The sequence below is a fragment of the Paroedura picta genome, chromosome 1, assembly GCF_049243985.1.
Source record: "Paroedura picta isolate Pp20150507F chromosome 1, Ppicta_v3.0, whole genome shotgun sequence".
Lineage (NCBI taxonomy): Eukaryota > Metazoa > Chordata > Lepidosauria > Squamata > Gekkonidae > Paroedura > Paroedura picta.
The window spans coordinates 182281553-182308288 of NC_135369.1; the positions used below are offsets into that span (position 1 = coordinate 182281553).

The following is a 26736-nucleotide window of genomic DNA, read 5'->3' on the forward strand; positions in this document are numbered from 1 at the left end:
TTCGCTCCCAGTGAGAGAGAACTTTTGACCCATGGGCTGAACAGGGTGGGTGGGAGACGGACCGCCATCTGGTTAATTATGAAGGGGTGTTTTTAGGGGCTTCACTCTGTTTTATGAACCACCGCGAGACTTTTTGAGGTCGGCAGTATAGACATGTGAAAATAAATAAACATAAATTAATTTACAGCTTTGTGTTGCTAAATAGTTTGCCATTTCAAAGGAGACCTACTTTGAGTGGGCTTGCTTCTTCCCAGTTGCATCCACAAAGCTGCCTCAAACTGAGTCCATCTCTTGGTTTCTTGGGATCAGTCAGAGGCAAAAATCTTTCGCATCACATGCCCTTTTGATCCTTTTAACAGGATGGACTTGGGGCCTCCTGCATGACAAGGAGAGGCTCTTCCACCGAGCCTTCCACCACCTTCAGCTGAATCCGACCCTCAGCTCATCCAGGTCAGTCTTGTCTATCCAGAATGACAACCACTGTCCCGGGTCTCAGGCACAGAAGGCTCTTTCCAGAACCACCACCAGATAATCACCAGGGCCAGTCAGACCTTGAGGCAAGCCAAGGCATTGGACTCAGATGCCAGGCTTTGTGAGGGACAAAAAGGTATGTTGCATTCTCGACTCGCTTAAAGGGAAGCTGGACATGGTCTGTTTATCCTGGAGAGAAGACGACTAAGAGGTGATATGAGGACCATCTTAAAATACTTGAAAGGATGTCATATACAAGATGGAGCAGAGTTGTTTTCTGTTGCCCCAAAGGGGCAAAATTAATTTGAAAGAATTTTTGGCTAAATATCTGGAAGAAGTTCCTGACAGAACGGTTCCTCAGTGGAACAGGCTTCCTCAGGAGGGTTGGAAGTTTTAAAGCAGAGGTTAGATACTCATCTGACAGAAATGCTGATTTTGTGAACTTAGGCAGATTGTGAGTGAGTGGGCAGGAAGGGATGTGCTTGTGGCACTTTTGTGGCGCTTCCTTACATAGGGAATTGCTGATTTCCTCCAGGCCAAGCTGGATTCTGGAGATTTTTTTGGGGGGGGATCACTTGGGCACAAAATTCGGTAGGAAAGTATTTGTGAGTTGTGAGTTCCATCCAACTCTATGATTCTGAGATTCTAATTATTGATAAAATTGACCAAAGATGGAAAGGTAAAATGTGAACTAAAATCTTTAGAACTACAGGAAGAAATCAAATGAAATGGTTGGTGGTTGTATACTCAACTAAGGGATAGATTTGTTAAAGATAAAAAAACTGGATGTCATTGTTAACCCAAATATTGAAAAAATAATTTCAATACTTATCAATACATTTGATAAATAGAGTATATTATGAATATTTGAATTTGGACACTGAGAGTGAGATTATTAAGGACTTTATATCAATTTAGGCTAAGAATTTGAAGACTGGCAATTTGTTTGGAAAGAAGGTTCAAATTATATTTTTTCCCCAAAAATTTAGACCAGAAGCCAATATATTGGGTATTTTAGAGAATTTATTGAAGAAAGATATTGGAGAATTTTCCAGATTTTTTTCTACTCTAGTAAGAATTAGGTTAAAAAAAATGGAAATCTGAAGAAATACCTACATTTTATGAATGGCAATATAATGTTATGGAGTTTACTAGTTCCACTAAATTAATTAATTATCCCGAAGAAAATTGGTCCTCAGATTTTGACACGGATTGGAGATCGTGGAAGATATATGTTGAACAAAAGTTCAAAACAAAAATATTATGAGGAATATTTGATAAGGTGGATTCTATAATATTTATATGATGCAATAGAAGACTGTTTATAAGATAAAGGTTAAGAATTTATTAAGATTAAGAGCCAGTTTGGTGTAATGGTTAGGAGTGCGAACTTCTAATCTGGCATGCCGGGTTTGATTCTGCGCTCCCCCCACATGCAGCCAGCTGGGTGGCCTTGGGCTTGCCATGACACTGATAAAGCTGTTCTGACCGAGCAGTGATATCAGGGCTCTCTCAGCCTCACTCACCTCACAGGGTGTCTGTTGTGGGGAGAGGAAAGGGAAGGTGACTGTAAGCCACTTTGAGGCTTCTTTGGGAAGAGAAAACTGGCATATAAAAACCAACTCTTCTTCTTCAGTAATATCAGGGCTCTCTCAGCCTCACCCACCTCACAGGGTATCTGTTGTGGGGAGAGGAAAGGGAAGGCGATTGTTAGCCTCTTTGAGACTCCTTTGGGAAGAGAAAAGTGACATATAAGAACCAACTCTTCTTCTTCTTCTTCTCATGTACGATGGAACTCCTCATTGCTGGACTGGCACACAGTGCCTAATGACCCGTGGACCAGTCTAGGCTTATGCCAAAGCAGACTTCAGGTTCTCTAGTCAGCCAGGACTCAGGCCTTGCCAGACTCCATTTTCAGCTTGACCAAAGCCACCGGTCTGACCTGACAGCTGCAACCCTCGTGTTCTGCATTCACTCTTCCCCCACTCCATTCTCTGGCTAAAACAGTGGCCAGCACAGTCTGTGGCACCTGAGGACTCTTGTCCAACCTCTTTGTCTTCACACCTGTGACTCAACCTAAGCCATTCTGCCAGGAGGAAATTTCCCTCCCCCAACTGTGGCCCTCCAGAGGTCCATGGACTACAATTCCCATGAGCCCCTGCCAGCATTTGCTCATGGGATTTGTAGTCCATGGACCTCTGGAGGGCCGCAGTTTGACTACCCCTGATAGTCTCTTGAGACCCCTGGAACTGTCCCATTGTACTATGACGGTTTCCTTTCTTCAGAGCCATCAGCCCCCCCCCCAAACCCATCTCCTGAAGCATTAGCACTCATTTTACCCATTGTGTCACCCCCAAGACAGCCCACCCGGTGCACATACAATCTCTAGCACACACCGCCCTTCAACAGGGTATAATAGTCCCTGTCCTGGCAAACCACTTTGCCAACTCTGGAACCTTGGATCCATCCAGAGAGCCCGACAGGACTGCTGGTTTGTCTTCATCTTTTATTCCATTGAATAATGACCAACTTATTTATGGGAAGGCAAAAAAGTCAACTCCATAATGCAAAATGATCCAACGTGACATGTCGATTCAGAGTCAGAGATCCTTCTCAAGTGAGATCAATAATTAGCCCCCCCCCAAAAAAGAAGGAAGGAAAAAACATGGCTTTTATATTATGTAGTGTTTTTTTTGGGGGGGGGGTGGGAATTATAAAATGAAGTCTTCTGCTGCTGAAATAATAACGGAGCACTTTTAAGGGCAAATCTCTATAGGCCTATGGTAAACATGCAAATCTATCAGACGAGCAACGCAAAATGGGTTGCAGTAGTCACTGCTGAATTAACATCCCGAAAGAGTTTAGACATCCAACCCCCCACCCTGTTTGGCAAACACATTGACATATTCTTACAACCCTTTGATTTAGAATTGGCCAGTGGCCTCTCCACATCAGCCTTCTTGAGCTAGGGTTTCACCTCTACAGCAGGAGCCTCATAATGAAGGTCAAGACTACACCAGCAGGATCAGCACAGTCCAACATGAAGAAATGTCCATAGTGCCTGTTAACATGCATCTGTTGATTTGGAGGGCCTGCTGAAAACAGTGATAAGCAACCGAATCTCAAGAGCTGTGATCCATGGTAGGGTCCCCGGCATGTGTACACTTGTATGGGCAACTGGATGCCTTTGTTTACTTTTGTCACAGAGATCTTACCTTCTGCCTCAAATGCCAAATCAAAAGGGGTCTTCACAACTTGCGTGTCACCCACCTGATTGAAAACTGTCCACTGGCCACATACCATGCCACCCCCAATGTTTTCCCACAGTAGGCAGTGGACACAGAAGGGTGGAATCCTGGCCTGACAGGGTGACCTGAGCTTCCTGGGACAACGTGCCAGGCTGGTCCTAAAGGTCACGGCATTGAATGATAGCACATCCGCAGAATCAACCACCCGCTGCCACTGCTGGTAATATTAAGGGCAATTGGACAATGTCAGAGGAGGGTACCCCGCCTGGCTTCAGAATTTAAAGGGCCCCGGGTAAGATGTCCTCTTCACACTCGCCCAACTAAGCACATTGCTTCATCCCATGCATGGATGGCCGTGGCCTCCTGGAGAAATGTGTGGCGCTCCTGTCAGCCGCATTTCTACCTGCAGAGAAGACTTGTGTTCCATTCCCTCAAGGGCACTTCCTTCAGCACGAAATGGGAGAGGCCCCCTACACCTACAACCATACAACTGGCCATTCTCAGTGGAAGCATAAAAACCATGGTAGTTAGCAGGGGGTTGGCATCAGGAGATTGCCCCGCCAAGCCAACTCTTGGCTCCAACCCTGGTGGAGGTGAAAATCTTACCAGATGGCAACCAAGCCCTGACTTCTTCTTCTTTTCCCATGGCAGCTGATTTTGGTGGCACTTCCTGTGAGTTCCCCATCACACAAGAGTTGCCTTTAGGACATGATAAACACATTGATACGAAACAGCCCTTCACATTTGTCAACGTCCTTCGATCTTCCGAACAACACGGAAATCCTTAAATATTATTTTTTTGAAGGGGTGAAAACGTGATTTGCAATTTAAACGTTTACAACATGAAGATGTACACTTGACTGGGGGAGGCGGGGGGGAGAAAGATCTCGTCAACATTCTCGGCCGTTGAAAGGTTCCTGGAGTCCCTTTCTCTTGGAAAGACATACAAAAGTAGGAAAAGGTCTTGCTCAAACACTCGCTAAGGATACACCTATGACCTCTGCAAGCACTACCATTACGAGGTCCAAGGACTGTAAAGTTATCAAAAGCAACGTACAGAAATTTACAAATTCGTTTCAAAATACGTCACACCGCTACAACAGAGATAAAAAGGCGTTGCTTTGTTTTTTTGTGTGTCAGAAAAAAATGTTCTTCTGAAGTAGAAATTGCTGTTTCACAGATTCTAAATAAAACCCAGGTATCCCAGCTGCTGTGCCACAAGTCCGCCCCATTTCCGAGAAGGGCCACGTCCTTCGGCTTTGCAAGTCAGGAGGCTGAAATACCATCTGCCCATGGAGGCTGCCTCACAAACTGCTGACACATTCCGTCCACATGTAAAGAAACTCCTTCATCCCACGACCGTGGCTTCAGGCATAATGTTGACCTGGTCTGGTCTGGTTCATTATCACAGATGCTTTCTGCTCAGCATCCAGTTTCCTGCAGGTTTCTGTGCCACGGAAAGAGACAGACAGACAGACAGACAGACAGACAGAGTCAGAGACAGAGAGGGAGACTGAGCAAGAAAGAGACAGAGAGACAGACACAGAGAGATTGCCAGAGAGAGAGAGCGCCAGAGAGAGACAGAGAGACAGAGACAGAAAGAGACAGAGAGACAGAGACAGAGAGATAGAGAGAGTGAGAGACAGAGAGAGAGCCAGAAAGAGAGCAACAAAGAGAGAGACAGAGAGGGAGACAGAGAGACAGACAGAGACAGACAGAGACAGACAGAGAGAGAAAGAGTCAGAGGGGCAGAGAGAGAGACAGAGAGAGAGAGACAGCAAGAGACAGAGAGACACAGAGAGAAAGAGAAACAGAGACACAGAGACCGAGCCAGAAAGAGAGAGCAACAGAGAGAGACAGACAGACAGAGAGTGACAGAGACACATACACACACAGACACAGAGAGAGCAGCTGGCCTCAGTGGTGCCGGTATTGCCTCATGAGGGGCACAATGCATGAGGGAGGCCCGGCCAGTTTCAGGAAGGGATGCCTCAACAGTTCTTGTGCTGTTCCTCTCTGGGAAGGTTCCCTAACCAGCATCACATCAAGGAATCCACGGAGGATTGAGGAAACCTGCAAAAAAATAAACCATAATCAAGTCGCATGTACATCACTGACACCGGTCCCAGACATGTTTTGATGACCATGCTATCATTTGATCACTGATTCAGAAACGTCGAGGAACCGTTAAGAGAAGGTGTGGGCCAGAGTGTATGCTCTATACCAGGGGTAGTCAACCTGTGGTCCTCCAGATGTCCCTGGACTACAATTCCCATGAGCCCCTGCCAGCGTTTGCTGGCAGGGGCTCATGGGAATTGTAGTCCAGGGACATCTGGAGGACCACAGGTTGACTACTCCTGCCTATACACACACATACACATGCAAAGCAGTCTTATGAGGTTCTTGGCCCATCAAGGTCAGTATTCTCCACTCAGATTTCTCTACTCAGACTAGTAGCCACTCTCCAGGGACCGGCGGAGCAGCATGTCCTGCCGATTCTTGTATCCACATGGGGGACACATTCCAATGGTGAAGCTGGTGTGCCACTTTCTGCATCCCTGCGAGGGGCACATTTCAGTGGGGCAGACATCACTGCCATATGTCCCTGTGGGGGACGCGGCCGCAGCAGAAAGATTCCACTGCACGGGGGAGGTGTTTGTTTGTTTGGGTTTTTTGTGCAGGAAAGTGGGATTGCGTTCTCACAAATATACAGCCAATCAAACAATCAATCAAATACCTTTATTGTCATACTCATAATAATAATCAAAGGTAAAGGTAAAGGTAAAGGTAAAGGTATCCCCTGTGCAAGCACCGGGTCATGTCTGACCCTTGGGGTGACGCCCTCTAGCGTTTTCATGGCAGACTCAATACGGGGTGGTTTGCCAGTGCCTTCCCCAGTCATTACCGTTTATCCCCCAGCAAGCTGGGTACTCTTTTTACCGACCTCTGAAGGATGGAAGGCTGAGTCAACCTTGAGCTGGCTGCTGGGATGGAACTCCCAGCCTCATGGGCAGCGCTTCCAGACAACATTTCTGCTGCCTTACCACTCTGCGCCACAAGAGGCTCATTAATAATAATCAAACATTTATACAAAAGACAAGGTGGTTGAGATACCGACAGACTCTGCCCATGTCCTGCAAAGAAACCTGAGTTAATAGAACACGTTCTCCTCTTTTGTGAGCAACATAACCATCTCAGAGAATGGCACATATTTCCTCTTGGGGGGGCAAGCAAGACTCACAGTCCTGCAACAATAGTTCACTTTCTCTTATCGGATCACAACCCTCAAACAACTGAAGGCATTGCAAGATTCCATCATGGGATTTTCTCCAAGTGACCTGGGATCTGAACCACCTTGTCTTTTGTATAAATGTTTTATTATTATTATGATTATGCCAATAAAGGTATTTGATTGTTGTTCCCGGCCCTAGGGAAGCATGCCTAGCCTCGACCAGGGCCAGGGCCTTTTTTGTCCTGGCCCCCACCTGGTGGAATGAGCTCCCGGGTGAGCTACGGGCCCTGCGGGACCTTTCAACGTTCCGCAGGGCCTGCAAGACGGAGCTCTTCCGCCAGGTCTATGGTTGAGGCTGGGGCTGCTGGGGTACATCAACTGCTCTCCACCGGGCTTCTTCTTGAACATCGTTGACCTCCTTCTCCTCCACCCTCCCCATTTTTAGGAAGGGGGGTAGGAAGAGGATCTTATTATTGTGCCGCCATGTTGTGACATTTTAAAGTCTTTTAATGGGAGTTTTAATGGGGTTTTAGACACTGTAACCCGCCATGAGCCATCTGGGAGTGGCGGGAAATAAATCGAAATAACAACAACAACAACAACAACAACAATAATAATTGTATAAATGTTTTTATTATTACAAATATAAACAAATAACCAATGAATGTAGGGAGGGTGTTAGAAAAGCTAAAGCTCGGTATGAGCTTAGCCTAGCAAGAAAGGCTAAAAACAATTTAAAACATTTTTTTTAGTTATAGTCAAAATAAGAAAAAGAATAGGGGACCATTGCGGGGACAAGAAAGTGACATTGTCACAGGCGATGAAGAGAGGGCTGAATTGCTCAATTCCTACTTCTCAGTCTTTCCTTGTGAGGGAAATCATGCTCAACATGGCAAAATCATCTCATGGGCTGAGGGATGGGAGTTGTGGCCTAGGATCACCTTCTCTTGTCTTGTTTCCCTATACAAGCAGCACACCGAATATGCACACCTGGTGAGGGTGCTGCTTTTTGAGGTAGAGGCTTCAAAGTTTCAGCATATACCTTCTTGCCTCTGCTCAACCCCACCCCCCACAAACCCCAAGTTTAGAAACGGTTGGATGCACTGGTCCAATTCTATGGGCCTGTAAAGAAGGGGTCTGCGGGGGGCAGGGAGGCATTTAAAGGGATTATGGTCTCTTTAAATTCCTACTCCAAAGGCATTGAAAGCGATTGAGGAGAAAGAAACATGGAAAATCTTACCTTATGCAGATCCTTCATTCGTGGTGGTAAATTGTCTCGGATCCTGCGCATTGCCTGGAGCGGCGGCTCATTGAAATAGGGAGGCTCTCCATCTATCATTTCTATGACCATGATACCAAGAGACCAGATATCCACCTGCAAAGATAGCCATTGAACAGAAAAGTGAAAGAGGTTGGAGACCATAAGAGTCTTTCAAATGAAGAAGAAGAAGAAGAAGAAGAGTTGGTTCTTATCTTTAGAGCTTTTCTCTACCTGAAGGAGTCTCAAAGTGGCTTACAATTGCCTTCCTTTCCTCTCCCCACAACAGACACCCTGTGAGGGAGGTGAGGCTGAGAGAGCCCTGATATTACTGCTCGGTCAGAACAGCACTATCAGGGCTGTGTCATGAACCCTTAGTTCCCGACCCGCAGTTTCCATCTTTTAAGGTTGTTTTGTTCCCCCTCATGCTCCTGGATCTCCCACTGATCTATGGCACCTCTCTAGGTCCTCCGGGCAGTGCCCCTCCCTTCTCCCGCTTGCATTTCAAAGACGCATCCTGAGGTCTGGCCGTTATCACCTCACTCCAAGGCTACCTTCCCCGAGCCTGGCAGTCTAAACACCAGATGGCTAGCAAGGCTGTTTTGGCACCTTTAGATCAAAGAACACTATTGCCTTATTTCCTGTGTGAACACCGGTTCCCGCCAAAAGCCCATTCCGTAACCTCCCTTAGAGCCCTGGTATGTATTCTAGGTAGCTCCCTCATCCAGTCTCTCTCTCAAGATTTCTGTCTGTGAGCTTATGTGATGTGTGGATCCTGAATGCTGACTCTTCCAATAAAGACTTTTGCTTAAAGCTTCACCCTGAAGCCCGAGAGGGAAGTCTGTGGCGTGAGTCTGCGGGGCCTCAACCAGCCGGTTCATGACAGGATGTGACTAGCCCAAGGTCACCCAGCTGGCTGCATGTGGAGGAGGAACGGGGAATCAAACCCAGCTCACCAGATTAGAAGTCCGTGCTCCTAACCACTACACCAAACACTACAAGTCCCTTTGTCCTTTTAAATGTCTCACAGGATGAGGCACCTTCCCATAGCTGAATTAATCTATCTATGGTTAGCATGGTTGTCTCAAAAGACCCATCAAGCCAGGATCTGAAGCTGGCTTATTAACCATGTGTAGCCTTGACAGATGAATGCAGACATGCCGGGTTATCCGGCACTTGCTGAGGGAAATCAGGGTTGGAGCAACCTGTGAAATTCATCTTGGTTTCACGAACTAGCAATTGTTAAAATAAACCCTGGTTTCACATGATATCTGAACTGGACAACAGGCAGTGCTGTGAAGACAGAAGATCTCCATTTTGATATGCTCCTGGGCTCCGTTTCTGGACTTAATAACAAATATGAGAGAACAAAGCTTCCTATGGTCTGTGCATGTTTACACAGTCCAAGTTGGTCCCTTTGGCCTATATAATTCAGGCGGCTTCTTTCCCTAACCAAGAGAAAAGACAATATCCTGCAGCTTTCTCCTCCACATGGGTGACGAAGTTCAGAGATGGACATGTCTCAAAGACAACCGCACAGGGACAATTCAGCTGCCAAAGGAGCTGTACTGTTGCCATGTGAACAGTGATGTTATAAACTTTAATAATCTCAAAACGTCCATTGACAGAATCTTGTATTATTTTATTATTGTTGCCGATGTTAGAAGATAAGTGGGCACTCTGGATCATGTTCATTTGATTGTAAAAATATCTTCTTACATTTCAATGTTCTTTTGCAGTAATTGTTGTTGTTATACTTCATAATTCAGCTAAATCGATATCTGGACATGATCTTCTACCGTAACTCTCACTAGTTTGGAATGGCACAAAACTCCTTTTTGCTCCCAAGGAAAATTAGCCTAAAATTGGTGGCAATTGGCAATTTATCTTAAAAGAAATTTTCAACACTCTGGAGAGACATGAGCATCAGATGGACTGAAGAATAAAATGGATCTTTTGATTATAGTTTATAACATCAATGTTCACTTGCCGACAGTACACTGTATTTTCCTATTTTGGAGCAAATAGAGATTTCTTTTGCACTAAGAGACTGCTCATTGTACTGACAGATTGCTGAAATTCCTTCCTCCCCCTTCTACAGCATGTGCCATCTGCTGTGTGTCTTACATTGAAAAGTTTAATATTCTACTTTCAAAATAAGCAAACGGCAGACCCAAAAGTCTGTTGAAAAAAGGAACTAGCAGCGACTCACACAGTAGTATTCCAAGAAAAACTACAGAATGACAATATGTTCAGAATTTAAAACAAGCATTCTCAAGGTTCAAAAAAATATATTTTTTTCATAGGCTGTTGAACAGCATCTGGGATTAGTGGTGTTCAAAAAGGATTGTTCAGCCACTCATCATAGGGTTTGATCCCTTGTCCCTAAGTCATCTTCTTCACTCTCCTCTGGACCCCCTCGAGAGAAAACAGAACAGTTTAGTACCTATTTTGCTTCTATGTTTTCCCAGAAGAATATGGACACATCTAGGGATGGTAGTAAAAGCCTCTTGTGGCACAGAGTAGTAAGGCAGCAGACATGCAGTCTGAAGCTCTGCTCATGAGGCTGGGAGTTCCATCCCAGCAGCCAGCTCAAGGTTGACTCAGCCTTCCATCCTTCCGAGGTCGGTCAAATGAGTACCCAGCTTGCTGGGGAGTAAACGGTAATGACTGGGGAAGGCACTGGCAAACCACCCCATATTGAGTCTGCCATGAAAACGCTAGAGGGCGTCACCCCAAGGGTCAGACATGACCCGGTGCTTGCACAGGGGATACCTTTACCTTTACCTTTTAGGGATGGTAGTAGGCAAGGTAGAGTGTCCGGGAGGCAGGTTGATATGGTCAGAGAGGTTGCCGAGAGCCACCTGGCTGCAGTGGATGAGTCCAAATCCTCTGGGCTGGATGATGTGCACCAAGAGTGCTTAAAGAACTTTCTGGAGAGCCTGCAGAACCCTTAGCCATCATCTTTAGTACCTCTTGGAGGACTGGAGAGTGAATGTTATCCCAGTGTTCAAAAAAGGGAGAAGAGATGACCCAGGAAACTACCATCATGAGTCTTGTTACTGCCATGAAATCGCGTACTATGTATGTGGATCAGAAAATTTCTATCTGATCCAATTTCAAAAGTACAAAGAGCCACTTGTCACTGGTAACTTAAAGTACGTTTTAAATATTGAGTCTAACGTCTTAAAGTTTCTATGTTGTCAGACCTTTTAAACATTTGTATAGTATTATTACTGTTTTCTCTCTTTTTAAATGGTCTTAGTTTTTAATTACATGTATTTGAATTTTGGTCTGAATGACCATAAATAAATATTGATTGATTGAATCACGAGTCTTGTTAGTGTCTACCGGGGGCAATCCTCGCAGATTGCTGGCAAGCCTTAAAGAAGCCGTCTGAATGCCAAACAGATTTGGTAGCTGTTTTTCCCCTCTCTATTCAATTTCAACTCAAACATTTGCCCACTGAATGGAACTTTTTGGCTGATGCCCTTTCCCATCTCTGGAGTACTGTGTGCAGGTCTGGAGGCCTCACTTCAAGAAGGACGTAGATAAAATTGAAAGGGTACAGAGGAGAGCGACGAAGATGATCTGGTGCCAAGGGACCAAGCCCTATGAAGATAGGTTGAGGGACTTGGGAATGTTCAGCCTGGAGAAAAGGAGGTTGAGAGGGGACATGATAGCCCTCTTTAAGTATCTGAAAGGTTGTCACTTGGAGGAGGGCAGGATGCTGTTTCCGTTGGCTGCAGAGGAGAGGACACGCAGTAATGGGTTTAAACTACAAGTACAACGATATAGGCTAGATATCAGGAAAAAAATTTTCACAGTCAGAGTAGTTCAGCAGTGGAATAGGCTGCCTAAGGAGGTGGTGAGCTCCCCCTCACTGGCAGTCTTCCAGCAAAGGTTGGATACACACTTTTCTTGGATGCTTCAGGATGCTTTGGGCTGATGCTGCGTTGAGCAGGGGGTTGGACTAGATGGCCTGTATGGCCCCTTCCAACTCTATGATTCTATGATTCTATGATCTCCCACAACACAGCATAGTATTCCGATCGAAAAGGAATGCATTTCAACCACTCGGTTGTATCATCACGGACAGGTCCACCACTGAGGTTTGACCGGAGTTAGAATTTTCTTTTTATTGTGTTGTCAATCGACTTGAAGGGTACAAGAGGTGGGAGTTATTTCTTCAAAACTTTACAACTGTGCCTTTTTACGAATGGATTGGAGGAGTTTTACAAAGAGGCAACTTTACGGTATCCGCAAAACCGAATTCACACCTTCGGATCACTGCTCAGAAAAAAGAACTTCAAAATCACTGAAAGCTCTTGAAAACAAAGAGTGTTTACCCCTCTTCTTAATGATCTGCACAGATGGGCCCACTCTTCTTATTCATGTGTTATTTAAATATATTGCATGAATAAATAATAATAGGATTGGAGGCATACATTGAGTAGGGGGGGTTGGCTTATAGAATAAGAAAGCATTCGTATTTTTCATTATATTTTTAGTGCTTTAAATATGCTGTGACATTTTGAAGCTAGATGGGGTATTCATGGAGACCAATTACGTCAGCTGTTCTGAAGGAGCAGAACTGTAGGAAAAGCAAGGTATAGACTGAAAAAAATAAAATTACAATTAAATCTTAAGAATATTGAATGAATGCACATCGCTGTTTGTAGCAAGCTCCCCATTCCTACTTACTTCTGTTCCATAAGGCAACCTGGAGATGACTTCTGGGGCCATCCAGTACGGCGTTCCAACAAGTGATTTCCTCTTGGGAACATCTTTGGAAACTTGGGCACAGAACCCAAAGTCGGAGAGTTTTATCTGAAAAGGAAATGGTGCATCAGAAAAGCAACAGCCCAGAGCATCTTTCGTACCTGTGTTGTTACCAGTGTTCTATCATTCCACTCATTACAATATTGATAGGTGTCTCTACAAAATCATGAATGGCTGTTCATTGTGATATTTTTTTTTGTGAAATGGTTCCCCCTGTCTTTCAGGGATGTTTGCCAATGTATGGTGCCCTCACAAGCCCTTTGTGAGGTAGGTTGGATTGAGAGGCAACCCAAGAAGCACGTCCCTCTAGTCTTATAACACAAACTGCCCCTCTTTCAGGCCAGGGGAAGGTCTATGTTAATTCAGCAGGTGTTCCATCTCTGGCTGGTAACAGCAACCAGTGAAAGTCAGTCATACGCAAGCCCTACAGAACATCAATGGGACAAAGGTCACTACGTTCTTCCTAACTGGGGGTCCTTTTGTTATTCCCCGTAGTCTTAATTGGACCGGATTAAATAACGGCTCAGTTCAGATGCAAAGATATGATTTAACTAAACTAAATTGAGTGTCTATCTAAATGTGGGTTGTTTCATTAACTGTGGTTAGTTAAAGGTAAAGGTATCCCCTGTGCAAGCACCGGGTCAAGTCTGACCCTTGGGGTGATGCCCTCTAGCGTTTTCATGGCAGACTCAATATGGGGTGATGCCCTCCAGCGTTTTCATGGCAGACTCAATACGGGGTGGTTTGCCAGTGCCTTCCCCAGTCATTACCGTTTACCCCCCAGCAAGCTGGGTACTCATTTTACCGACCTCGGAAGGATGGAAGGCTGAGTCAACCTTGAGCCAGCTGCTGGGATTGAACAGAGCTTTCAGACTGTATGTCTGCTGCCTTACCACTCTGCACCACAAGAGGCTCTGCTCCACAAGAGGTTAGCTAGGGTTCATCAAAACAGGATCTCAAATCAGAGGAGAGTGACCGGGATGAGCAACAAGGGACCAAGCCCTGTGAGAATGTCCCACAGAAAAGAGGAGGCTGAGAGTGGACAGGATGGCTCTCTTTAAGTATTTCATAGAATCATGGAACCATCTAGTTGGAAAGGACCTCCAGGGTCATCTCGTCTAATCCCCTTGAAAGGTTGTCACTTGGAGGAGGGCAAGGGAAAGTTCCTGTTGGCAGCAGAGGAGAGGACCCATGTTAATGGGTTTAAACGATGTGGAGAATGGTATCAGCTAGATATCACGAAAACCTTTTTCCTGTCCAAGTAGTTCAGCCATGGAATGGACTGCCTAAAGAGGCGGTGAGCTTCCCCTCATTGACAGTCTTCAAGCAGCAGCTGGACAGGTCCTTTCCCTGGATGCTTTAGGCTTATCCTGCATTGAGCAGGGATTGGGCTAGATGGCCTCTATGTCACCCTTTCAACATGATTCTATGATATCGTGTGATTATCTGAATGCAAACTATGACACTAGGAATGCTTATGGTCTATCAGACTGGGATCTGGAATCAGTTTATTATCCAGTACGGTTTTGAGTGATGTCTGAATGCTTAATCCTTGTTTAATCCTTGCTTATTGCCTGGACTAAAGATAAGGCCATAAAACCAGCATTTGTTTATTTTTATTCTTTAACTTATATACCACTGCTCTCAAAGACTCTAAACAGGATCTGAATAATTTCTGCAAGACGAATCCACTCTGGGTTTGCAAAATTAGCAACTGTTACAATATACAAAGGTACTGTGTAATTGTGAGGTGTCTACCAATTGCCACAATAAGATACCTTGACTTTGTGCAAAGACCAGTTTATTGGAAGTTGTGAGTAGGCCCTACAATACTTTGCCAAGACTAAGGAAATATGGCACCCTTTCCACTCACCAGCCACCCTCAGTCCCAATTTAGGAGCAAAATAGTCTTGGCAGGATCAAAGACGTCACATCCCTCCAGGAAAATTGGAGATAACACTTTGTAGCAGTAAGCTCAGGAAATGAAGGACACATAACCCAGGGTATCCCCCCCTCAACTACCCACTAATTCTATACCTAGCATAACAATGGGGAGCAGGTACAGGTCATGATCAAAGGTGACACTACTAGCACGAGACACTTAAAAGGGATAAATGCACATAGAACAGTGGTCCCCAACCCCCGGTCCAGAAACCGGGACCGGTCCATGGATCAGTCGGTACAGGGCTGTGGCTCCTCCTTGTCCTCCTCCCCGACTGCTGCCTCGGGGGCTGCCCTGCCACTCTGCCACCAGCTCACCTTTGGTGCTCTCCGGTGGCTGCCATGGCTGGGGATCCACCTCGGTGCGGCACTGCACAGCTGCTGCTGGCAGCACCCCCAGTGGCTGGTGGGAAGTCAGGGGCGCCAGTGGGAAAGCAAGTGGAGCAGGGGCTCAGGTGGTGGCAGCGTCCCTCGGCAAAAGACTACACCCCCTCAGTAAAATTGTCAAGCATTGACCAATCCCCGGTAATAAAAAGGTTGGGGACCACTGATACAGAAGGCAAAGGCTTCTATATGTCAGGATTCACTGTTAACCCCCAACCCCCTGCAAACAGCCCATTTGTCATATCAGTACACAGTTTGGGATCTGGGAGGAGAACCTGGAAGGAGAACTCTCCCCAGTTAGGAAGGGCAGCCCATAAATCACCGCATGGCTTTGTCAATCCGGCTTTGGCACGGGTGCCCACGTTATTCCTTTTAACCAAGTGCTTCTCTCACAAACTCCAACAGGAGGGGAAAGGAAAATTGGGAAGAATAGTTGCTATTTATGAAACAAAGCCAGCCTCAGCCAAAAGCTTATTTTTGGGTGTCAAAGAATAGACGGCGTGATGATGCATAGTCTGGGTGCCAGATCCACTCGGGGAGAATAATAAAAGCAAGTGGGAGTCTTCCCAAAGGAAAAGACGATGATTAGGCAATCTCTCCACAACAAAGGTGTGCATTGCACATAACAAGCACAAGAACGGGAGGCATAATGAGGTTTTGGGTGCGGTATCTGCGGGGCAGAGATCAGATGACGGCATTTTAGTGGCATGACTATGAAGTCGAAAAGGGAAACAGAACATCCATTGGGCTCTTTTCTTTCTGACATAGGCCTGTCCATTCTGTTGTGGTCCTTCTGCCTCGCAGATGCATCTCAGGCTGGGGCAGGGTTGCCAGCCAGAACTGGGAGGGATTTGGGGGCAGGGATAGATGTGCAATGTTATTTTCAATGAAAGACCCAGACACAACATTTGTGATTGGATTCTGCCTCTCCCTATGAGTGACCAATGAGCAGACAGAATGTTAGACCAGTGGTCCCCAACATTTTTATCACCAGGGATCGGTCAACGCTTGACAATTTTACTGAGGCCCAGGGAACGTCGCTGCTGCCTGAGCCCCTGCTCCGCTTGCTTTCCTGCCGGCTCCCCTGTCTACCCGCTGCCCACTGGGGTGTGCTGCCAGCAGCAGCTGCATAGTGCCACACCAAGGGGGATTCCCAGCCATGGCAGCCACTGGAGAGCACCAAAGGTGAGCCAGCGGCAGAGTGGCAGGGCAGCCCCTGAGGCAGCAGCCATGGAGGAGGACGAGGAGGAGCCGTGACCTGGTACCGACTGATCCACGGACCGGTCCTGATCCCCGGACCGAGGGTTGAGGACCACTGTGTTAGACCATTGGAAAATGGCAATGAAGTTAGAAGTTGATAGTTTGAGAGCAGAGAGGACAGAGAAGGATCCTGAAATAGGAGAGTGGAACGAGTAGTCCTTCCAAGAGAGAAATAGCTCCTAAGAAAAAAGGGGCGAGGAAATATGGACTCTGGAGAATTTGGGGCTGAAGGATAGGTATTGGAGAGGGAAGGGAATTCAATGGGCCACCTTCTACATTGGCCATTTTCAGATGAGTTGTAATCCCAGGAGATCTCCAGTGTGACAACCCTACTATGCACATAGCCCTGTCTACACAGACTTCAGCAATTTTGTGCCAAATAAGCTCGAGCCTGTTCATCTAAGGAGCAACAGCCATGTGATCCCTCTCAGCAGTTTGAAACACCTGTGGGGGGAACAATCTAATTTCTGTCATCTATTGTTCCTGTGGCCTTGTCCCTTGCCCATTTGACGATGGAAAACTCCTGCTAGTCTGACTTGACCATTTCCTCAGAAGGGTGCAATGAAACCGCTTCCATGCTGGGACTTCATATCAGCCTCTCCTGTGCAGTATACCAACAAGGGTTTTTCCAGCTCATTAGCAATCTAGACTGGGTTGCAGTGTTTCCCGCAGAGTACATCACTGTCAGTCCCCGAGAAAACCACAAATACTCACTCGTCCATCACTTGTAAGAAGTATAGAGTCACTCTTTATATCCCGGTGGATGACCCCTTGATTGTGCAAGTAGGAGAGGGCTCTGAGGACGGACAGGCAAACGGTGGCTATCTGTTCCTCATTCATTCTGGAAAAGAGAGACAGAGAGAGAGACAGAGAGAGAGACAGAGAGAGAGAGAGGCAGAGACAGAGACAGAAACAGAGACAGAGAGAGACAGAGAGAGAGAGACAGCATGCAGATGAACATTATTCTAAGATACAATCTAATCAGTTATTGGATGCTAAGTAGAGTCAGTCTGGTTAGTAGTTGAATGAGAGACCACCAAAGAAAGCTCCTGTTAGCATTTTGGTAGTAGTTTTGTGATGCTTTGTTCTTCTCGACAATGGCTCTTTCAAGATTTCCTAGCATCTTGGGAAATTAAAGCTAAAGAGCATTTGCTCTGGTTAGGTGCCAATGCAACGGCCTGCAGGTATATGAGCCCTCCATGGTGGTCTAGTGAGGACTTGGGCTGCTGTGGACTGACCAGTTGTAATGTTCGGAGTAGGGACAAGGGAAGGCCCACATAGAGCGAGCGCCAGAAGCCAAATCTGGAGAATGCCTTGCATGGATGACTGGGGCTAGGTGATCTGTGGCCAGATAGGGCACCAGCCTGACACCAGCCTGGCATTTATGTATGGTTCTCTGTTATAATGTAAACCGCCCTGAGCCTCCGGGGAGGGCGGTATAGAAGTATGATAAATAAATAAATAAATAAATAATAAATAGATTTTTTAAAGCCTGCTGAGTAACCCTAGCAACTTGAACCTACATAGATGGGAAGGTATGAAAAATCACTCCCAGATTCCTGGCTGGTTGTGCAACTGTGAGCTGCACACCATCCAGGTAAACACACTTCCTCCACTGGTCCATTCCTGCCCAGCCACAGGAGCTCTAGCTTGTTCAGCTTGTTCAGCTTCAAGTGGCTTACTTTTAACCAGTCAGCCACTGCTGCCAAGCTTCTGGCAAATTGTTCTGGGGTGGGGGGAGTCTGGCTGAACACTCATCAGGAGATAGAGCTGGGTGTCATCTGCATATTGTTGACATCCCAGTCCAAATCCTCAGACCAGCTGGGCGAGTGGGCTCTGTGGGTCTCCATATTGGAGTGTCCAATAATGGGATTGGTCCTCCTCAACTGTATCTCACTGTTCTCGACTCTGGAGAAAGGAGATCAACCACTGCATTGCTGTCCCCTGTATCCCAGGGTTGACAAGGCAGTGAGCTAGTAGCTCATGATGTACAACATCGAATGCTGCTGTGAGATCTAATATCATGAGCAGTGCTGATTCACCGTCATCCAGCTGCCTCCAAAGGTCATCCATCAGAGTAACCAACACTGTTTCCCCCCCCTGGCCAGATTGAAAGCTGGATTGGAATGGGTCCAGGATAGAAGTTACATCCAGGTTTGCCAGGAGTACTGTGTTCAGTTTTGGACACCACAACTGAAATAAGATGTAGAGACACTGGAGCATGTCCAGAGGAGGGCTACAAAGATGATGAAGGGTTTGGAGACTACGGCCCATTCTGCACACACTGGATAATGCACGTTCAGTGTGTTTTAGTGTGCACTACTTCCAAAGTGCATTGGAAGCACATTATCTAGCGTGTGCAGAAGCTGTTCAAGTTGTATGAGGGAGTGTGGTCTGTTTAGCCTAGAGAGAAGACAACTAAGAGGTGATATGATAACCATCTTCAAATACTGTAAAGGCTTCATCAGAAGATGGAGTAGAGTTGTTTTCTGTTGCCCCAGATGGGTGGAGCAGAACCAATGGTTTGAAATTAATTTTTTAAAATTCAGCTAAATATCTGGAAGAAGTTCCTGATAATTTGAGTGGTTCCTCAGGGTGGAAATACAAGAACAGAGAATCTTTTCCTCCTTGCCACTAGAAAAAATGGAGTGGATGGGACACCTGCTTTTGGTGCCGATAGATTTGGATCCCTTGATCCATTCTTTATGAGACTTGGGGGTTCTTTTGAGGAGAGGTGACTGCAATGGTGATACAAATGTGGTGCTTCTACCTCAACCCCCACCCCACCCCCAGACCACAAAATCGATAGAAAGGGAAATTTTCCCATTGACTTTAATAGTGCCATAGGTTATTATTGCACCAAATCGATTGGGTTGTGGCTGATTCAATTTGGCCTAATCCAAACCAGGGGAGGGTGCTTTGGATTAGGGATGAATTGATCCAGGCGAAATTTGAAACGGTCCGTTTATTTTTGCACTTGCCTAGAGGGCACCTTGCCACTGGGGCCCCTGGCTGTCCTGTGGCAAAGACTGCTCCTGGGACCCCTGCCTGGGGCCATCCCATAGACTGTGATCAGAGCTGTCCCTCCCCTGCATCTTGTGCTCTTCATGCAAATGCCACAAACCCTGGAATCAGAACTTAGTGTGAGGGTTCATGGGAATATCCAAAAGAAGATCAAGGAGTCATTCTCATGCATAGCCATAGCGACCGCACTTGAAAAGAATTTTCTGGAAGCATCTGTTTGCAATTAAATTCCTGTCAAAATATTTGGCACAGTGAGTAAGCATTCAGAAAATAGTGCTTAATGAAGGCTTGGGGACTGTGGGCGAGAAATAAAAATAGTTACAATTCTACACAAGAAATGATGCTGGACACATGAGAGGATGGGAGAAATCTTCTGGGGCCTCTTAGTGCACAAAATGCACCCTTCCGGCTGACACGGCATTCTTCCTCAAGCCAGAAACTGAAGAAAGGTGCAGCAGAATTCCAGGCTGTGTTTTGGGGGCCTCACAGGAAGTTCCCCCCAGTTCTCAGTGTGGTGGACCCAACCAGCTTTTCCTCTGGACCATCTAGTCCAACCCCCTGCTCAGTGCAGAATCAGCCTAAAGCAGCAATGATAAGTATCTGGCCAGCCACTGCTTAAAGACTGCCAGTCAGGAGGAGCTCACTACCTCCACTGCTGGACCATTCAAATACATAAAGACAGAAATCATGACCCCCCCCCCCCCACAACCTCCTCTTTTCTAGCCTGAACATTCTCTTGCCTCTCAGCCTTTCCTCGTACGGCTTGGTCTTCAGACCCCAGATCATCCTCATCACTCTCCTCTGCACCCTCCAGAACTGCACACAGTACACCAGGCATGGTCTGACCAATGCGGTATACAGAGAGACTATGACATCTTGCAGTTTTGATGTGATGTCTCTATTGATACAGCTCAAGACTTCACTTGCCTACTTTACCACCACTTCACACCATCTGTTCATATTTAGCTCACAGTCCACATGTACCCCAAGATCTCGTTCACACACACGGCTACCCAGCAGTGTATCTCCTATCCAGTATGCATGCTTCTCATTTTGGTGACCCAAATGTTGAACTCTGCAGTTCTCCTTATTGAATTGCATCCTGTTCTCATTTGTCCACTATCCTTATCTCCTGGGGTGTTTGCTACTCCACCCAGTTTGGCGTCATTTGCAAATTTGCTTTGTCCCTCCACCCCCTCATCCAGATCATTGATTAAAATATTGAAAAGTACCAGAGCCAGTATCGAGCCCTGTGGCTCCACACTGCTCACCTCCCTCCAATCTAATGAAATACCATTGACAACCAATTCTCTAGTCTCCTAAAATCCAAAAATTTAGCTGCAGTCCTCCAGTTTACCCCTCAGAACATTATGGGGAAATGTTGTCAAAACCCTTACTGAAATCCAGATAAACAAATGAGTTTCCAACACCTAGTCATGGTCAGAGAAGTACTACAGGTTGGTCTGGTAGGACCTATTGGAGCCAAATTCTTGCTGACTTCCCCAGATCAACAAATTGTCCCTCAAATCTACTCCACCATCTTAGCAGCAACTGAGTTCAGACTCGTTGGCCTATAGTTTCCTGGGTCATTTTTATTCCCTTTTTGGAAGACAGGGATAACAATCCAATCTTCTGACATATCTCCAGTCCTCCAAGAGGTCTTAAAATGATGGATAAGGGTGCTGCAAGCTCTCCAGAAAGTTCTTTGAGCACTCTTGGGTGCACACCATCCAGCTGTGCTGGTCTCAGTTTTTAGCTCTCTGCTGGAAAGAAGCACAGACAAGCTGACAGGAAAGCAGGGAGAATTAGTACCCAAAACCAGAATGCCAAGGAAACAGACAGAATGCAAGGTCAGACAGTCCAGTAAGTCAAGGGTTCATTCAGGCAGTCTAAGGGCATTGGCATAAGGATCAGGTCACAGGTAGCTGCAAAACTGTGTTAAAGCGGTTCCTCAGTAGGCTTCCTGGGGGGGGGGGGTCCTCCTTCTCGCTTGAGCGGAAAAGAATTCTGGTCACCTAATCTACTTGGTGGACAGTTTTCTTGGTTGGCACAGAGCCTGTAAGTTCTTGTGAACAGTCCATACCTCAAATGGGGATGGGGACCCCTCCAACCACTGGTGCCAAGTTGTAAAGGCTAATGTGATGGCGGCTGCCTCCTTTTCCCATGTAGCCCAATTCCTCTCTGAGTCATTAAACTTTTTTGACAGGTACACACAGTACAACTCTCCATCCTGCCCCACTGTATGATGACCGCCCCCATATCCTTGTCACTTGAATAGACTTGCACCACAAAGGGCTGCGCAGGGTCAGCATGGTGGAGAATGGGTTTAGTGTTAAAGAGCCACTTGAGCTCCTCGAAAGCCGCTTCACCCCCACTCCTCCTCCCTTAGCAGGTGTGAGGAGGAGGGCAACCTGTACAAAACGTGGAAGGAAATCTCGATAGAAATCTGTGAAGCCTAAGGTATTTTGCAGTTGTTTCTGGGTGCGGGGTGGAGCTCAACTTAGTAAATCACACACTTTGGCTGCATACTTAACCCTTGCAGGGACATCCGATAACCTAGAACTGGGGTAGTCAACCTGTGGTCCTCCAGATGTCCATGGACTACAATTCCCATGAGCCCCTGCCAGCATTTTCTGGCAGGGGCTCATGGGAATTGTAGTCCATGAACATCTGGAGGACCACAGGTTGACTACCCCTGGCTTAGAAAGTCCAAGCTTTCTTTATTGGATTCACACTTGGAAAGCTTTGCATAGAGATGGTTAGCCTGGAGCCTTTTCAACACCTCCCATACCAGACACACATGAATAAATCAAGACATTATCAAAAAATCAGGACTCCCTTGTACAATAGATCATGCAAGGCCTCATTTATGAGATTCATGAACACTCCTGGAGTGCTGGAGAGTCCGAATAGCATAACGAAGTACTCAAACTATTCCAGAGGGGTGTTGAATGCCCTAAGGCTGGGGTAGTCAACCTGTGGTCCTCCAGATGTTCATGGACTACAATTCCCCTCTGCCAGCGTTTGCCTCTGCTCTAAGGTGCTCATGACCCCATTTTATTCTCACTCTGTAGAAAGCCTCCCTCAGGTCAGTTTTAGTAAAGATCCTACCTCGCCCCAGCTGCCCCAAGAGATCCTTTATAAGTGGCAGAGGATATACATTTGAAGTCGAAATGGCATTGAGCCCCTGGTAATCAGTACACAACATCAGGGACCCGTCCTTTTTCTTTAAAAACAGCACTGGAGCTGCCATATGTGAAGTGGTGGGGTGGATAAAACTCTGGGCTAGGTTTTTATCCAAAATCTTCCACAGCTCTCCCATCTCCTGTGGACCCATGGAATAAATCTTTGGTAAGGACTCCCCCAGTTTCAACTCAATGGCGCAGACTGTCTTACGGGGGGAGGGGGGGTTTGTCACACTTCTGTTCCTCAAACCCCTCTCCCAAATCTTGGTATCCTTTTGGTATAGCTCATTACTCATTACGATAAGCCCTGCATGATCATTCCTGGGGGCTGTTACTGTGTTGTGCACTCCTTGGGGCTTCCCTGCCAGTTTGCTGAACAGCAGTGAGCCTGACACCCTGAATCATTGGCAGTCAGTACTCAGGTCCTCCAGAGGACACTGAAATGATGCCACCAGATCCAGTCCAACCCCAGGATAAATGGGAAGGCTACTATGGGCTGTATTCTCTCCCAGTGATCCTTGATGTCTACAGGGAAGGGAGCTGTCCAATGTATAGCTGCTCCCCCTTTCGAGAAACGTCTATTTGGGCAAATGGACGGGTCTTTTCAGCTCCACCAGTCCCAGTCCCAGCACCTGTACATTCTCAGGATTAAGTAAAGTCTGGGTGCACCCACAGTCCAGCACCCCATGAATCCAGACTCCTACTCCCATCACTGGGTCAGATAGAGTCACAGGAACTAGCAGGAGAGGAATGGGGCCCACCACTCTGTTCTCTGGGTATGAATCTGCTGAAGGTCCTGGGGCCTCAGAAGGCCTGCCCGGCCTTGTCCAGGGCCAGGGCCTTTTTGGTCCTGGCCCCTACCTGGTGGAATGAGCTCCCAGATGGGCTGCAGGCTCCGTCAGGACTCTCTGAGTTCCGCAGGGCCTGCAAGACAGAGCTCTTATGGAAGTTTGTCACATTTTTTCAGTTCATAAACCTTGGTTCACGAAACCCTCAAGGGGCCAAAATTCAGGACACAGTTTAGTTTGTCTGCCTAGACTAAACTGTGCAGAGTTTTGCAGAACCAAGAGATGGCAAAGCAGAGGGATTTAACCACTTTGCTAACTTCTGAACCAGCCCAGGATTTGGTATCATTCAATATCTATATTAGATGTCATATTCTTTATTATTATTATGATTATTATTTATTCCTAGGATATCATTTTCTAAAATTATGCCCAGTGTGGAGAAATAGATCAGACTGAGACTTCTCCTTCCCTCTCTTATGATACCAGAATTCATAGGCACCTCAAGAAACTAATAGGCAGGAGAAGGAAGCAAGATAAATGGAAATCCTTATTCACTCAAGAAGTGATTAATTTGTGGAAATCACTAGCAAAGACCACATGGTTTTAAAAGGCTACTAGGTGGGATTGCTAAAGACTGGACCATTAGCAGATTTCAGTCACATTGACTACAAGGAATTTCCCTTTTCAGCGGCATAAACTCTTCAGATAACAGGATAGGAGGGCAAGAAAACGGAGAAGTTCGGCCTCTGTACCCATTTAGTACCTTCCCATACCACCTTGAGTCCAAGCAGCTTGGCTCAGGGTATGTGGCTCTCCCTCCGCTAGTTTATCCTCCCAATATCCGTGTGAGGCATGTTAGTCCAAGATAAAGTGACTGGACCAGGTTGTCTAGTGAGAATCAAGGAAGTACGAGGACTGAAATTTGATTCTAGTCCAAAACTAACCATTCTACCACACTGGATCCCAAGGAGACCTGCTTATAGAAGGCTGGCCACTTGTCACAGGCTGTTTTGCCTGGGCTGGGTGTCCTTCAGCTATGCTCCAGTTGGGGAGGGGGTGTGGTGCCATGTGCAGTGGAATGCAGGGGGGGGGGTGGAGGAGGAGCTTGTGAGCTCATTAACTGCTAGCTATGTTCTCCTTTCATTATCTGTAGTCTGTGGCCTTGATTCCCAAGGGGCCTGTGGATTCTTCTGTCTATACTGCAATAAGAGTGTCTTACTTTTCGTGCTTCCATTGATGATAGGAAGCTTAATTGGAATTGGACAGGGGTGGGGAGGCAGCACCTGGAGGCCTGGGAAACAGGCAGCTGAGCTGGGAGGGGGATTGGACTTGGTTCTATGACCAAGGAAACTTGACCTGGTCAAAGTCCAGAAGCATGTCTGTAATCAATTCCAAAACCAATCAGTGAAGATTTCTTTGTTGCTACAAGAGTCTGATTATTGGGGGATTTGGCCAGAACCTCACACCACTGAGTGACTTGAGTGGCTTGTCCTCTGGGTCCAATAAAGCATGCTCTTATGTTCTTATGCTCTTATGTTCTTAGATGCTTCTAGGTAAAGGTAAAGGTAAAGGTATCCCCTGTGCAAGCACCGAGTCATGTCTGACCCTTGGGGTGACACCCTCTAGCGTTTTCATGGCAGACTCAATACGGGGTGGTTTGCCAGTGCCTTCCCCAGTCATGACCGTTTACCCCCCAGCAGCAAGCTGGGTACTCATTTTACCGACCTCGGAAGGATGGAAGGCTGAGTCAACCTTGAGCCGGCTGCTGGGATTGAACTCCCAACCTTATGGGCAAAGCTTTCAGACAGCTGCCTTACCACTCTGCGCCACAAGAGGCTCTTAGATGCTTCTACTTTTTCTAAAAGTAGAACAATCCAAATGTTCTTGATAAATCCTTTATTCTTCTTCTGTTGCTAAGGATGACAGTCAAACAGCTGCCTGTTCTTTCCTTGGAATTCTCTGAGGTGCATTTGAACGCATACATGGTACTCTTGTACAATTACAGCAGAGAGGTCCTACCCTGATAATCTTTTCCCAGGAAACTGAACTTGTTAAGTTTTGGGCTGCTAGAAGAAGCTGCTTGTTAAAACCGGCTCCTGCAGGATCCTTAGCAGAGCTTACCTGGTGTGAGTCACGATGTCTGTCAAAGCGCCGCCTTCCAGAAACTCCATCACCACCCACAGCTCGTCTCCCACCAGGTAACTGTTGTACATGTCGACCACATTTTCGTGATGATAATCTCGCATTATGACAACCTAGGAGAACAAAAGAGTCTGTGAAGGATCGAGGTGCTTTAAGGCAGGGGTAGTCAACCTGTGGTCCTCCAAATGTCCATGGACTACAATTCCCACGAGCCCCTGCCAGCGTTTGCTGTCAGGGGCTCATGGGAATTGTAGTCCATGGACATCTGGAGGACCACAGGTTGACTACCCCTGCTTTAAGGTGTGACTGTGCCCTCTTTCGGAAGAAGCGTTTGGCTTTACTAATGAATAAAAACATCTTTGCCCCAGGGCAATTAGCACTTGAATGAGAACTGCTGTGAGATCCTGGTGTATAACTGAGCTGTTAATGGCACCCACCGTAGACCGTGTCAAACCCTTCTAAATCCACAGACATCAATGGATCTAGAAGGCTCTCAATCTGCTTAGGCCAACACTGCATGTTTCAATCTGCAGCCTCATGCCCTGCGGTGTAGGCCTGTTGAGAGGAGTTGAACAAGTCATGAGGAAACTATCATTGTTGTAGAGAAGTTTGAGATTCAATTGGTAGGAGTGAGAACAGCTGGCACTCTTCGGATTTTCCCTTCCATCCAACTATTTAAGTCTATTTGTGTCTGTTTGTCAAGTGCAGCTGGCCTGTGGTAGTGCTGAGTGGACTTTTGGGATTTGGAGAATAGGAATCATAGAATCATAGAGTTGGAAGGGGCCATACAGGCCATCTAGTCCAACCCCCTGCTCTACGCAGGATCAGCCCTAAGTATGCGCCAAAACAAAATGGCTGCCACGAGGAGGTCTGAGGCCAGCACCTGGTCCATCCTTGGCCCATGTGCCTGTGGTTTTCCTGATACAACAAGAGTTAAGTGAGATCTACCTCTCTCCCTTGTACCTCAGGCGGCTATTCATGACTCAGCCAGAACTTCCAGGGTAGGATTGTGGTCTGCAGA

General features: G+C 46.5%; 1 protein-coding gene across 7 annotated transcripts in view; it reads right to left on the minus strand.

Annotated features, from left to right (window-relative positions):
- Positions 1 to 3155: 3155 nt before the first annotated feature.
- PAK5 (p21 (RAC1) activated kinase 5) overlaps positions 3156 to 26736 on the minus strand; it is a 119203-nt gene continuing 95622 nt past the window's right edge. For all 7 annotated transcript variants that reach the window (XM_077314729.1, XM_077314721.1, XM_077314747.1 and 4 more), the window contains 5 exons: positions 25695 to 25828; positions 17291 to 17417; positions 12914 to 13039; positions 8192 to 8326; positions 3156 to 5792 (listed from right to left, as the gene is read on the minus strand). In XM_077314729.1, coding sequence (XP_077170844.1) covers positions 5637 to 5792; positions 8192 to 8326; positions 12914 to 13039; positions 17291 to 17417; positions 25695 to 25828 — 678 coding nt within the window. In that variant the 3' untranslated portion in view covers positions 3156 to 5636. The remainder of the gene's footprint in view (positions 5793 to 8191; positions 8327 to 12913; positions 13040 to 17290; positions 17418 to 25694; positions 25829 to 26736) is intronic.